This window comes from Enhydra lutris, unplaced genomic scaffold (genome assembly GCF_002288905.1).
Source record: "Enhydra lutris kenyoni isolate GAN:26980312 unplaced genomic scaffold, ASM228890v2 scaffoldscaffold12, whole genome shotgun sequence".
Classification (NCBI taxonomy): domain Eukaryota; kingdom Metazoa; phylum Chordata; class Mammalia; order Carnivora; family Mustelidae; genus Enhydra; species Enhydra lutris.
The window spans coordinates 55,413,793-55,426,051 of NW_019154096.1; the positions used below are offsets into that span (position 1 = coordinate 55,413,793).

The 12,259-nt window shown below is 53.4% G+C and overlaps 1 protein-coding gene across 1 annotated transcript in view; it reads left to right on the top strand.

The window, feature by feature from the left end:
- The window catches only part of LOC111145200 (neuralized E3 ubiquitin protein ligase 1), a 78,455-nt gene extending 66,628 nt beyond the window's left edge, over positions 1–11,827 (top strand). Inside the window, exons 4-6 of the mRNA XM_022499929.1 lie at positions 5,611–6,300; positions 9,755–9,901; positions 10,590–11,827. Coding sequence (XP_022355637.1) covers positions 5,611–6,300; positions 9,755–9,901; positions 10,590–10,828 — 1,076 coding nt within the window. The 3' untranslated portion in view covers positions 10,829–11,827. The remainder of the gene's footprint in view (positions 1–5,610; positions 6,301–9,754; positions 9,902–10,589) is intronic.
- Positions 11,828–12,259: the final 432 nt, after the last annotated feature.

The following is a 12,259-nucleotide window of genomic DNA, read 5'->3' on the forward strand; positions in this document are numbered from 1 at the left end:
GAGTGTTTACGCAAATGGCAACGGCTATCGTTTGTAGGTTAGAAAGGGATACTTAACTTAAAAATCCCACCAAATAGAGAATTCGCAAACCAGTCCTCTCCTTAGCGGGGGAAGCCTTGAAACCAAGTCCCTGTATGTGGGTGAAATTCAAACCATGCTCTCTAAATTGTTTCTTGGAACAAAATCTATGGTTCTCCAGCTGAGTTCCTTGGGACACTGGTGTTCCAGAGGCATCTTTGAGGCAGCTGAGTTGGCAGGGCTCTGTGACCTCCTCTTAGACTTGAACCAGAGCTTTTGGTTCTGTTGGACAAAAGGATTTCACTGCTTAAAAAAAAAAAAAAAGTTTGAGAACCACTAAACTGGATGAGTCAGAATCTATACGTCTAAGATCCTCTGTCTTGAAGATTCCATGAATCTTAGAGTCTGTGACTCCAAGTGTTTCTGGGACATTCTACCCTTCCTTCCATGAACCTCACAAAGTATTTGTTTCTCCTAGCTTTTCTGCGGTTGGGTGTATATGGAGAGGGTGGAGGCAGGTGTGGGTTTCAGGGCGCTGCCCAGAGGGGTGGAGAAATCCCTTACCCGTCCAAGCCATGTCCCCACCCTTGGGGCTCCTTCCCTTGCCCCGTGCTGGGTGCTGACCAGCAGGAGGATGTTTATGAAGACAGTAAATAGGCCAGCAGCGCCTTCCAAACAGGGGCCGGCAGATGCCCACCCACCAGCCAGCCTGCTGCCTCTGGCCGACCCCTGGTTAAAGATGAGCCAGGGATGGGGAGGTGAGAATCTAAACAAATAAGACTCTGGGGCTGATGGGTGGCCCTACTTTGAAGGAGCCCCTTGCCTGGCCCTGAGGGCCCTGGCACCAGTGCCCTGGCCCTATCTTGGTTGCCCTGCACTGCTGGCAGCATGTGGGCCCAGTGGGTCCCTTGCCAGAGCTGGCCCTGGTGCCCTCAGTCTGACCCCTCCTCTCCTCCTCTCCCTTCCTTTCTCCCCACTGGCCTCAGATTGTTCTCCAGGCGTTTGCTAGCGCCGTTTTCCCACTGAGCGCCTCTTGCTTCTGTCCATCAGTCCAAACTCTCTTGTCCTTCAGGGCCCAGGACAAATCTTGTTTCTTCCAAGAGGCTGTCTCTGACTCACTGTGAAACGGGAAGGGCACCTCAGCCTCGGTTGGAGAGCATTATCCTAAAAGGGGCATTTATCCTAAAGAAGAGAAGGCTCAGGGGGAGCCAAGGAGCAGATGGGGGACACTTCTGGATCCGTGCAAGGACAGCTTTCCTAACAGCTATAGTTGTTTAGAGAGGGGGGACAGATAGCCTTGGGATGTGGTGAGCTGCTTGTCCCTGGGGGCATTCTAGGCAAGGCTGGGTGAGAGCTTGGCAGAGAGAAATGGATTTCCTCTGGAGACACTAAGAATTTTGTAAGGAAATTATATTCAAATATTTTCACGCCTCCAAGCTTTGATCCTCCCACATCCGACTGGCTCCTTGGGGCCCAGGTGCTGGCTTCTCTTCTCTTTACCACTGCCTAGGCCTGGGCACACAGCAGGTCAGTGAGTGGGTGACCTGAGTGCCACCTGGAGGGGAGGAAACCCTGGCCCTGGATTCACTGGCCTTGTGGGTCCTGGTTATTTCCTCCCTGGTGCAAAGGATCGCCACTCCCCCTCCCGCCCCGCCAGGCGCCAGATTCTGCAGGAGCTGAAGACTGACAAATTCCTGCCCGAAGGATGAAAGCCGGACACCGAGAGGGTTGCCAGCCGAGCAGCATCTCTTGTGGCCTCGCGCCGCTCCCTGCTCCGGGCCCTGACATAAACACCTCCAAGGTGGGCAGCCATGTGTCCCCGCCCCGGGGAGTAGAACTTGTTGCTTCCGAATGGGCCAGCCCATCCTTGGGGTGACAGGTTGCCCTCTGCCCAGTCTCCAAGCAGGGACCCTGGGCTAAGCCTGGCCCCAGGGCACTCTCCCGTGGCTTTGGGGACCCAGCCCCTTCCCTGGCTTTCAGTCAGCTCTGACCTCCGCCGGCCCTTCTGCGGAGGGCGCCCTGCCCGGCTGCTCCGTCTCCAGTGTCATCTATTTCAGGCACAGCTGGGCACACCAAGGGGATGCTTATTTTGGATATGGCCAGCAGCCTGTAGCTGCTTCCGACCCCGAGGGGCAGCCTGGCTGGGAGAGAAGACAGACTTGGGCTGGGCACTGGCTCTGGGGATTCCATTTTTAGCTGTTTCCCAGCATCTCCTGTACCTTTCCGCCTGACTCCTCCAAGATTTCAAGCAAGGCTGAAAGGGTCATTTTCCTGCCCCTCCTCCTCCTCTCTCCCCACCCCCTGCTGTTTCTCCTGCCTTCTCTTCTTTCCCCTCTCATTTCTGCTTCGTAGCTTCTCCTTCCTGGTCCTCAGTCAAGGATGCCATTCATGACCCATGTGAAGTCCTACAGTCCGGTGCAGAGCGCTCGTTGCCTGCTGCGGGGGAACCTGACTGTGGTTGGCAGACGACCTGAGTAGGCACTGGTACCTGAAGTTGTCAAGTACCTCAGTCTCAGGGGCTGCCCGCCCTACCTCTGACCCCCATGTCATCATCGCAATGCAGTTGTGATTCCCCCAGTTCTCTAGCTGAGCGACCTGGGGCTGGGAGGCACGGTGACTCAAGTGCTGGCTCGGACATTTCAACCCAGGCCTGGATCACCCCAGAGCCCATGCACTCTCTTCGGAGCCCTGGGGCGGGTAAACCATAACAGTGGCTCCTACTTACCTCGTGACTACAAGGTGCCCTCAAGGTGACCTGCTAGGTGCCCTCTGTAGCTTACTGCATTTGGACTTCACTGCATCCCTGCTGAGCGGGGTGTTAGAGCACAGATGTGATACACCTCGGTGAATGCCGACTTCACTGAAGAAGAGAGGCCCAGAGAGGTTAAGCTATTTATCTAAGGTGCTATGGACAGGAAATGATGCAGCCAGGATTTGAACCTCAGCTGATGACTTCAAAATCCTTACACTTAACTATGCTTCTGTCCTGCCTACCAGTATATGGATTTGGGTTCCTAAAAAACCCCAAATACCCTTAGGTTATGTTATGAGAAGTCTAGCGCAAATATCAAGGGAGGCGGTGGCCACGCTGTGCCTTGAGCGGGTCAGGGAACATCTGGAGCACTGAGTCTGGTTCTGCTCATTGTCTAAGCGGTGGGAAGGTGTGTGGTAGGTCTGAGTATTCCCTGAGGGGAGTGTTTTCTCCACGGGGCTACCCCAGAGGTAGTACTGGCACAGAGGGACACTGGAGCTGAGACGTTAAGTAAATCTATCCAAGATATCCTTGGATACAGGGAGCTAGATTTCAGTCTAAGAGAAGGAACTGCTTTCTTAGAGGAGCTCATCAGTGGCTCAGGTTGCCTGAGAAGCCCAGTAGCAGCCACGTTTAAGTACAGAAGGACACCTGAAGGGGCAGAGCTTGGGGAGCACACATCCAGCCCCATTCGGAAGCCTGTGCTGATGGTCTGCCCAGCTCCATGGGCCCTGGATGGAGTGTCCTGAGTGTGTGGGGTGGGGTGAGGTGGGGAGGGGAGTGTAGGGATACGTGTGTGTGTGTGTGAGGCCTGTGACAGCCGCCTTCCTATAGGCTCTGGCGGGCATCTCTGAGCCTTTTGTTTTCTTGTCACTCTGCTGTCCCTGTCCCTTCCTCTCCATCTCCAACCCTGGAGTTGTCTAGGGCCAGTGCCCACAATGCCTAAGGTATGGGGAGCAGGGGCTGTTCTCCAGGGCTCCCAGTCAGCCTACAGCCTGTCCCAGGTCCCCACAACCGTCTCTCAGGCCTCCCCCTCCTATTTGGGCCACCTTGCCTCTGCCTTTCTGCAGCCCCCAGCCTCTCTGCACCATCGCTGTCACAGAGTCAATTCCCTGGAATAATCGCATTTTCCGGTTGGCTCCCTCCTTCTTGCCAAGCACGAGGCTGGGAATCCCAACTAGCCAGGCCCCAAGAGGCTTCTCCAGGCAGGCGGCGGTGGGGGACCAGGGAAGGGGTGGGGGCAGTGGCTGGCCAGCACCCTCTCTTGCCGCGGCCCAAACAACACTGTTCCTGAAAGGTGCAGGGGGAGAACAAAAACAAGGAGGCTTTAGAGACGGTCTCTAGATTTAGCTGGAGCTGAATTCTGGCCTTAGCCGCCCAGGTTAGTCCAGTCCTCCAAGATTTGCTTTCACATCCAGCACCCCAGCCATCCTTATCCAGGTCCTGGAGAGAAAGCACAGATCCTCCCTTGGGGAGGCTCAGAGAAAAGGCTCCCGGGGAGGGATTGGCCCGTGATGTGGTCTACAGTGGCACTAGCCAAATCTGAGGACTATGACTCCCACAGAGGGGGTGCAGGTTCAATAAAGAAGGAGGCCTGAAATCAAAGAATGTGATGTGGGGAGTTGGACAGACCTTGCTTCATTCTCGGATCTGTCACTTGATGGCTGTCACGTCACATCTCTGAGCTTTATCTCCATAACGGGAACACTTCCATGGGATGTTTTAAGGATGAAATGCAGGGGTAATTTATCATGCATGATGACTTTTATTATAAATGATAGGACTCCATAAAGTAGGACATAACACAGCCATTAAAAAAAATATGGTGTTGGAAACATGGTTATTGGCATGAAAAGGTGTTCAGGACATAGTGGAAAAGCTAGTTTTGAAAAGAAAATCTGTATAGCAGGGTTCTTAGCCTGGAGTCCATGCCCATGGATGGCTTTATGGGATTCACAGATGTCCTGAAGTTATCCACAGAATGTAGGAAGAATATGTGTTCTTCTGAGGACACAGGTCAAAGTTATCACATTTTCAAAGGGATTTGTTACCCATAAAAGGTAAAAAACTACTGGAGTTTATATAGCATGATTTGATTTTTGTATTAGAAAAAGTAACTGAGGAATATAATGGGGAAAAAAGCTGGAAGGTCCTCACCCAAATATTAAAGAGTATTTTTTCCCAGATGGTAGGCTGAGAGGTGATTATTTTTTCTTTTTGCTCATCTGCCTTTTCTACAAAATAGTCTATCTTGCTTGTACGATTAAAAAGGGAAAGAGATTGATTTCTAGTTAAGTCACTTTCAAAAGGAAATCCCGGATAAATTTACTAAGTACTCGCAGCCTCAGTGTCCTTCTGCGGCAATGATAACTCAAGAGGTAATTGTTAGGGTAAGATGAGACAATTTATGCAAAGAGGCTTTCTGGGGAAAGGGGTAGGATGTCCGCAGTGCATTCAACAAATATTTACTGCTGTCTAGCCGCAGGGGATCAAAAGGGAGTTAAGTTCATTTAAAAACAAAAACAAAAACAAAAACAAACAAACAAAAAAAAACTTTTATAGGCGTGGCATGTAGAAGGAATGTTTTTTAATTTGGTGCTCCTCCTTCCAGCTTCCATCCTTTACTTAAATAGTTAGAGGTCCTGCGTGACTTTGTTTCCCAGACCAGCGGCTGAGCCTCCGTCCCAAGCCTCTCCCATGCTGTTCACAGTGCCGTGGGTATTTCACGGTGCAGACTGGAAAGGCTGTCGGCAGGAAGCGCGCAGGTGACGGGGTGGGGGAGGAGGGGACTGCTGGGCCCGCGTGACAGTCGCCCTGTCTCTCCCCCTCCCCGGCCGCAGACAGCGAGTTGGTGATCCCGGACTGCCTGAGGCCGCGCTCCTTCACCGCCCTGAGGCGGCCGTCCCTGCGGCGCGACGCCGACGAGGCGCGCCTCTCCGTGAGCCTGTGCGACCTCAACGTGCCGGGCGCCGAGGGCGACGAGGCCGCGCCGGCCGCCGGCTGCCCCATCCCGCAGAACTCGCTCAACTCGCAGCACAGCCGCGCGCTGCCCGCGCAGCTCGACGGCGACCTGCGCTTCCACGCTCTGCGCGCCGGGGCGCACGTGCGGATCCTGGACGAGCAGACCGTGGCGCGCCTGGAGCACGGGCGCGACGAGCGCGCACTCGTCTTCACCAGCAGGCCCGTGCGCGTGGCCGAAACCATCTTCATCAAGGTCACGCGCTCTGGCGGCGCGCGGCCCGGGGCGCTCTCCTTCGGCGTCACCACGTGCGACCCCGGCACGCTGCGGCCCGCGGACCTGCCCTTCAGCCCCGAGGCCCTGGCGGACCGCAAGGAGTTCTGGGCCGTGTGTCGCGTGCCCGGGCCGGTGCACAGCGGCGACATCCTGGGCCTGGTGGTCAACGCCGACGGCGAGCTGCACCTCAGCCATAACGGCGCCGCGGCGGGCATGCAGCTGTGCGTGGACGCCACGCAGCCGCTCTGGATGCTCTTCGGCCTGCACGGAGCCGTCACGCAGATCCGCATCCTCGGTGAGTGCCTCCCCCGAGGGCCCCTCCGACAGCACCAGCGACCGTGCCCTTTCCTGGAGGACAGGGCCCATCCGGGGAAGGAGAAGGGGGAGAATCCACCGCGCCCCGCTGCCTCGCGCTGTCTTGCCACCAAGTGAAAGGCACCGAAATGAGTTCTGGGCCTGACTCCATCCGCTGGACCTTGTCCTTCAGTCTCACCAGCCGCATCCTGGGGGCGGGCAGAAAAGTGTGGATCCCTGAGTTTCACTCCCAGAATCTGATTAAGCCATGTCCCCACAGGTACATAAACAACTCACTGGCCACTTAAAAATGAGAAAAAAGGTTTCCACCAGCAATTAACGTTCTGAGGCTCAGTTTCCATTTCTCCAAAATGGGAATTAAAGCCTCTGCCTCATAAGGGCGGCAGCATGTCTAGATAGGAAAGAGTTAGGTATGTCCGAAGCCAAGTGTTTGTGCGTTGTGGTGCCTGGGTTGGGAGCCTGTGGGGAATCCGAGCAGAGGGCCTTGGAGGAAATGGGGTTGCAGAGGTCTGGGCCATTATTTCCTGGGTTTGAATGAACAGAGTTTGAATGGACTGGTGGATGTGGACTTGTGAAAGTTGTTTCTCGTAGAGTTCTGTGAGGAAAAAGTTGGGGATTCTTTACTGCAGAACTTCTCAGAGCCTTTAGTATGCAGTGTGAATCTTTAATTAGGCGGGCAGTGGTGGTTATCAAGTACAGCTTTTTTTTTCTTTTAAGATTTTATGTATTTGAGAGTGAGAGAGACTGTGAGAGAGGGAACACAGGCAGGGGGAGTGGGTGAGGGAGAAGCAGGCTCCCCACTGAGCAGGGAGCCCAACGCAGGGCTCTGTCCCAGGACCCCCGGTATCATGACCCGCGCTGAAGGCAGATGCCCAACAGCTGAGCCACCCAGGTGCCCCAATGTACAGCTTTTTCTAAACTAATTTAACCAGAAATCTTTTTTTTCCTATAAAGCATCTCCAGGGACCTCTGTTTCCCCAGAATGTACAGGTATTCATGCTTTGCAAGAGCTGGCCTCCGAACCAGCTGTGGTAGATTGGGCTAGTTCCATTAAATTCATTAGGAGGACCTGGTACAGATTTCTGAATCCCACCTGCAGAGATTTTGATTCTGTAGATGTTGGCTAAGTCCTGGGCATCTTAATTTTATTTTATTTTATTTTATTTATTTATTTATTTTAGATTTTAATTTTTAGAGAGCGAGAAAGCAGAGAGGGAGAAAGAGAGAGAGAGAATCCCAAGTAGGCTCCTGATGCAGGGCTTGATCTCATGATCTCACGACACTGAGATTATGACCTGAGCTGAAATCAAGAGTCGAAGGCTTAACTGACTGAACTACCCAGGCACCCCTCTGAATTCTTTAAATAGGTTTGCTTAGGCAAGTTTGGAGACCTCTGGGCTTCATAGCCCCATCCTAGACCTCACCCCAGGAGGCTTTGTAGACAGGGTAAATGTGTGTATGCAAGTGAATGTGTGTTATGCTCTAAGATTGGTATGTCTGTGTATAGGCACACGTGAGTAAATGCATGTGTATTTATGTGTGTAATGCTGTCGTTGGTGATTCTATGTTGGAGTTTGCGAAATCAGATAAAATAAGTGGGGACTTCCTACTCTGGAAAAAGACCAAATGAAGACGGAGTGAACAAAAAAATCCGAAAAGGAATTAAATGAGGCAAGATGCTAAGTTATTATTGAGGGAAGATAAATCAGGAAGGAATGGAAAGAAATCAGGAAGGAAAGAAGTTGGGGTAAAAATTTAGAATGGGATAAAAAGAAATCAGACTGGGGTGCAGAAAAAATCAGGCTGAGGTAAACAAAATAAAACTACTTGGCTACACTCACTGGGAGACACTGCTCCTCAGATGAAGGGAATTGTATAAGGGGAGGGTACTATCCTGCCTCAGCACCATCTTAGATAAGTAGCTTTCCACTGAGATTCCTGTTTCCCAGAGAGGCTTACTAGACACAGGAGGAGCTTAAAAAAAAATCAGGACTTAAATGTCCTGAGAGGTAATTGGGCCAAGGTGGGTGTTTAAGAGTAATCATCCAGATAAATGCTAAACAGTGTATGCCAAACAGAGTGCACCTGGGCTGTAAGAGAATTGGGCATCTGAGTCAGCAGATTGGTGTTTGGGGATCCTGTGGATTGCAAAGGAAAAACCAGTGAATAGTGTGTGAAGGGTAATTATTTACAGAGGAGTGCTGTGCTTCGTGAAAGGCCTAAATGAACTAAGAATGGAAGGATCTTTCCTTTACTCCAAAATGATCACTAAGTTTCATACTTAATGACAAAATATGAGAAACATTCTCATTAAAGTCAGGAATATGATAGGGGGATGCCTTACAGTGTTGTTCTGAAAATGCTAGCCAGTGCAATAAGGCAAGAAAACTAGGAGGTGTGAATTTCTGAAAGAAGAGGATAGTTAACTTGAAAACTATTAACACCAGAGAAAACCCATGTGGCTATCTAATGCGTATCCTTGGAAACAGTGACCATTGACTTAGAACACATGATGATAAAAGGATCTCAGGGAGCATTTATGTGTAGGGCTGTATGTTAGATCCTTGGAGAGTCACAGGTGAATACGATTTCCTGCTCTCAGGAAGCTCATCACCTGGGGAAACAAAGCTGCATACCTGGGCAAAGAACAAATAATACCCCAACTTTGTGATAGTTTAGTCCCATGTATGTGGTGTGTGTGCCTGGTCAGTGCTAAATAATGTGGTTTTTGGGGGTAGTCAAAGTTGCCCAGAGGAGGGGGTTTGAGGACAGTCCCAATGGGCTCCCTGGACAGTTAGCTCTTTTGGGGCAAGGGCTCTATCGGTCTTGTTCTCAGTGTTATGTTTACACAGTGGATGGTACCTGGTAGGTACCTGGTACCTTGTCGAAGGGAGGAGCGGCAGGGGTGAGGGGTAGGAAGAAAAGAGGGAGGTGAGGAGAGGAAGAGGGAGGGAAGGAAGGAAGGAGAGAATGTGGCACAGAATGAGCTTGGGAGATGCTGAAGGGCATCCGAAAGGTGCCATTGTAGTTGAGATGGTGGGTGATACCCGGGGGGAAGTGACGGAGGGAGCACAGGGCTTGGACCCAGAGGGTCAGGCTAGGACTGGAAGGGCCATGCCAGGCGGGAAGAGGGGGTCTTTCTTCACTGGCATGGGAAACCTCAAAGGTGAAAGCAGGGGGCTCGTTTGGAGACTGCTGATGCAGTAACACCAGAGCATGAAGTGGCCTTCCAGTTTGTGGGTGGGAACTGAGAGCTGGGGCTGGGCAGTGGGCCTCTTTCTGAAATCCTGCCCTGAGCCCGCCCAGTGGCTGGGCTGTGTGGTGGTGCTGTGTCAGCACTTTCTCTCCTGGGACCCTCTAGGAGGGGCAGAGAGTCACGCTTTCTCCCAGTGGGCCCCTCAGTGGCTCATGCGTCCCTCCCTCCCCCTCTGCAGGCTCCACGATCTTGGCAGAGCGGGGCATCCCATCACTCTCCTGCTCCCCTGCCTCCACACCAACCTCGCCCAGCGCCCTGGGCAGCCGCCTCTCCGACCCCTTGCTCAGCACGTGCAGCTCTGGACCGCCAGGGAGCTCTGTGGGCGGTAAGTAGGCTGGCCACTGCAGTTCCACGGTACCCCTGGCAGACCCCCACACCCTGAGACCCCCTGGCTGAGGCGGGAGTGTGGCCCCTGTGTCAGAGTTGAGTACTGGATGAGCTGGAGATATGCTTGGCGAACCCTTGTTGGGTGGTGATTTCTTTTTTTTTTTTTTTTTTTTAAAGATTTTATTTATTTATTTGAGAGAGTGAGAGAGCATGAGAGGGGAGAAGATCAGAGGGAGAAGCAGACCCCCCATGGAGCTGGGAGCCCGATGTGGGACTTGATCCTGGAACTCCGGGATCATGACCTGACCTGAAGGCAGTCACTTAACCAAGTGAGCCACCCAGGTGCCCGGGTGGTGATTTCTTGGGTGAATCCCACCCTGTCCCTCAGCTGGGCACCTTTCTCCAGAGCACTTTCTAGCACGCTGGGAAGAATAAAGGATAGCTCAGCGGGGGCCTTCCTTAAAAGACTCTGGGCCCCCTCCCTCCCTCCACCCCTCTTCTCCTCTCACTGCCTCATGGGCATCCTGGCCCCTCATCAGGGGCCTCCCAGCGCCCAGGAAGTGGGTTGTCAGGGGAAACAGGCAGATGCTAATCGATGGAGAGACAAGAGACCGGGGGCTCTCTTCCCATGAACCTGGGGCCAGACTGGACCATGTACCTGCTGACTGGTGTCCCCTTGTCCCCAGGGACGGCCCCCAACTCTCCAGTGAGCCTGCCCGAATCGCCAGTGACCCCAGGCACAGGACAGTGGAGTGATGAGTGCACCATTTGCTATGAGCACGCCGTGGACACGGTCATCTACACGTGTGGCCACATGTGCCTCTGCTATGCCTGTGGCCTGCGCCTCAAAAAGGCCCTGCACGCCTGCTGCCCCATCTGCCGCCGCCCCATCAAGGACATTATCAAGACCTACCGCAGCTCCTAGCCCCATGTGGTGCCCCAGCCTGCACGCCTGCCTCCGCAGGCTTTGGCCCCACTCCAGCCAAGAGGCAAGCCCACAGGGCCCCTTCTCTTCTTCCGCATTTTGGAAACTCTTCCCTTCTTCATTAAACATGGGAAACTGAGGCCCTCAAAGTTTTGGGGAGAAAGGGGGTATCAGGCAGGGAGGTGAGGGGCAGAAACAAATTGCCCAGCAGAGGGGAGGGGAGGAGTCTGCTCTCTTCCTGTCTTTCCTTTCTCTGCACCCACTCTACCCTGCATGCCGAGGGGCTAAACGGGGGTCTCAGCCTCTCCTAATCCTTCCCCATCTGGGGCAGATTTCTAGGAAGTCCTCTAGTCCATGTAAGAATTAGAAAACATGTCCCTTCCTCTGGGCAGATGTGTCCCTGAGCGAGGGCCTTCGGAGTATGGCCTGGACGTCAGTCTCCATTTGTTCTCAGCCAGCTGTCCTCGAGCAGTGCACAGCCTGCCTGACAGCAGCCCCAGGCAGGTGCCCGAGCTGCTGCCTTACTCTCTGACCTGTACCCACCTTCTTCCTCTCTCCCTTGCCCCTCAGGCCTGACGGCCAGGGTACGGTCGGCAGATACCTCTCACCCTGGGCAGGCTGCAGCCCCCGTGCTATGCCCCTCTCCCACTCACCGAGGGTGGGTGGATGGACAGGCCTGGGTCTCTGACCTTGTGCCCTGGCTGAGATGCAGAAGGGCCCTTCCTGGACATAGCCTTTCTGCCCCAGTCATCTCGTCAGATGCTGCCACCCAGGGACAGCTTCGCTGTAGGCTGGAGAGCAGCGTCCGTCTTCTGGAAGGTTCTCTAAGAGTAGATTTGCTTTTGCCCTCTGAGACCTGTCCTCCCAGATCTCAGTGCTGTCCTGGGCCTGGCTGCTACTCAGACTGTAGTATCCCCAGGTGAGGCCAGGACCCTGGAGTGGGGGTGGGGTACCCTGGGGGTAACAGCAGCCTTTTTTCTTATTTTTATTTATTTATTTATTTGGTTTGTGGGTTTTTTGGGGGGGTATGATTGAGTTGCCAATCCCCTGGGGCCCCTAGAAATGCTGCCCTGGTGTGCAGAGTGCCTGGAGAGAAAGGGCTGCAGAGGTAGCTCTCAGAATCTTCTCTAGGCTCCAGCCCCAAGTCCATAGCCATCTCTGCTTGCCAAGAATTAGAACTCCATAAAAACAGGCTGAATTGGGAGGACTCCTGTCCAAGTGTGTCTATTTTACAGAGATAAACTGAGCTTCCTTAGTGTCCTAAGGCTGGTGGATCTCCCAGAGTCTCAAAGTGCCCTTCCTCTCTGGGCTGCAGCGGGGTCATCAGAGTTGGCTCAGCTACGTCAGGAGGCCCAGGAGCTCCCCCTTCCACAAGGAGGTACGCAGTTCTGGCAAGGCTGAAGGAGGGGAGCCGAGCTTGGGTCAGGGAAT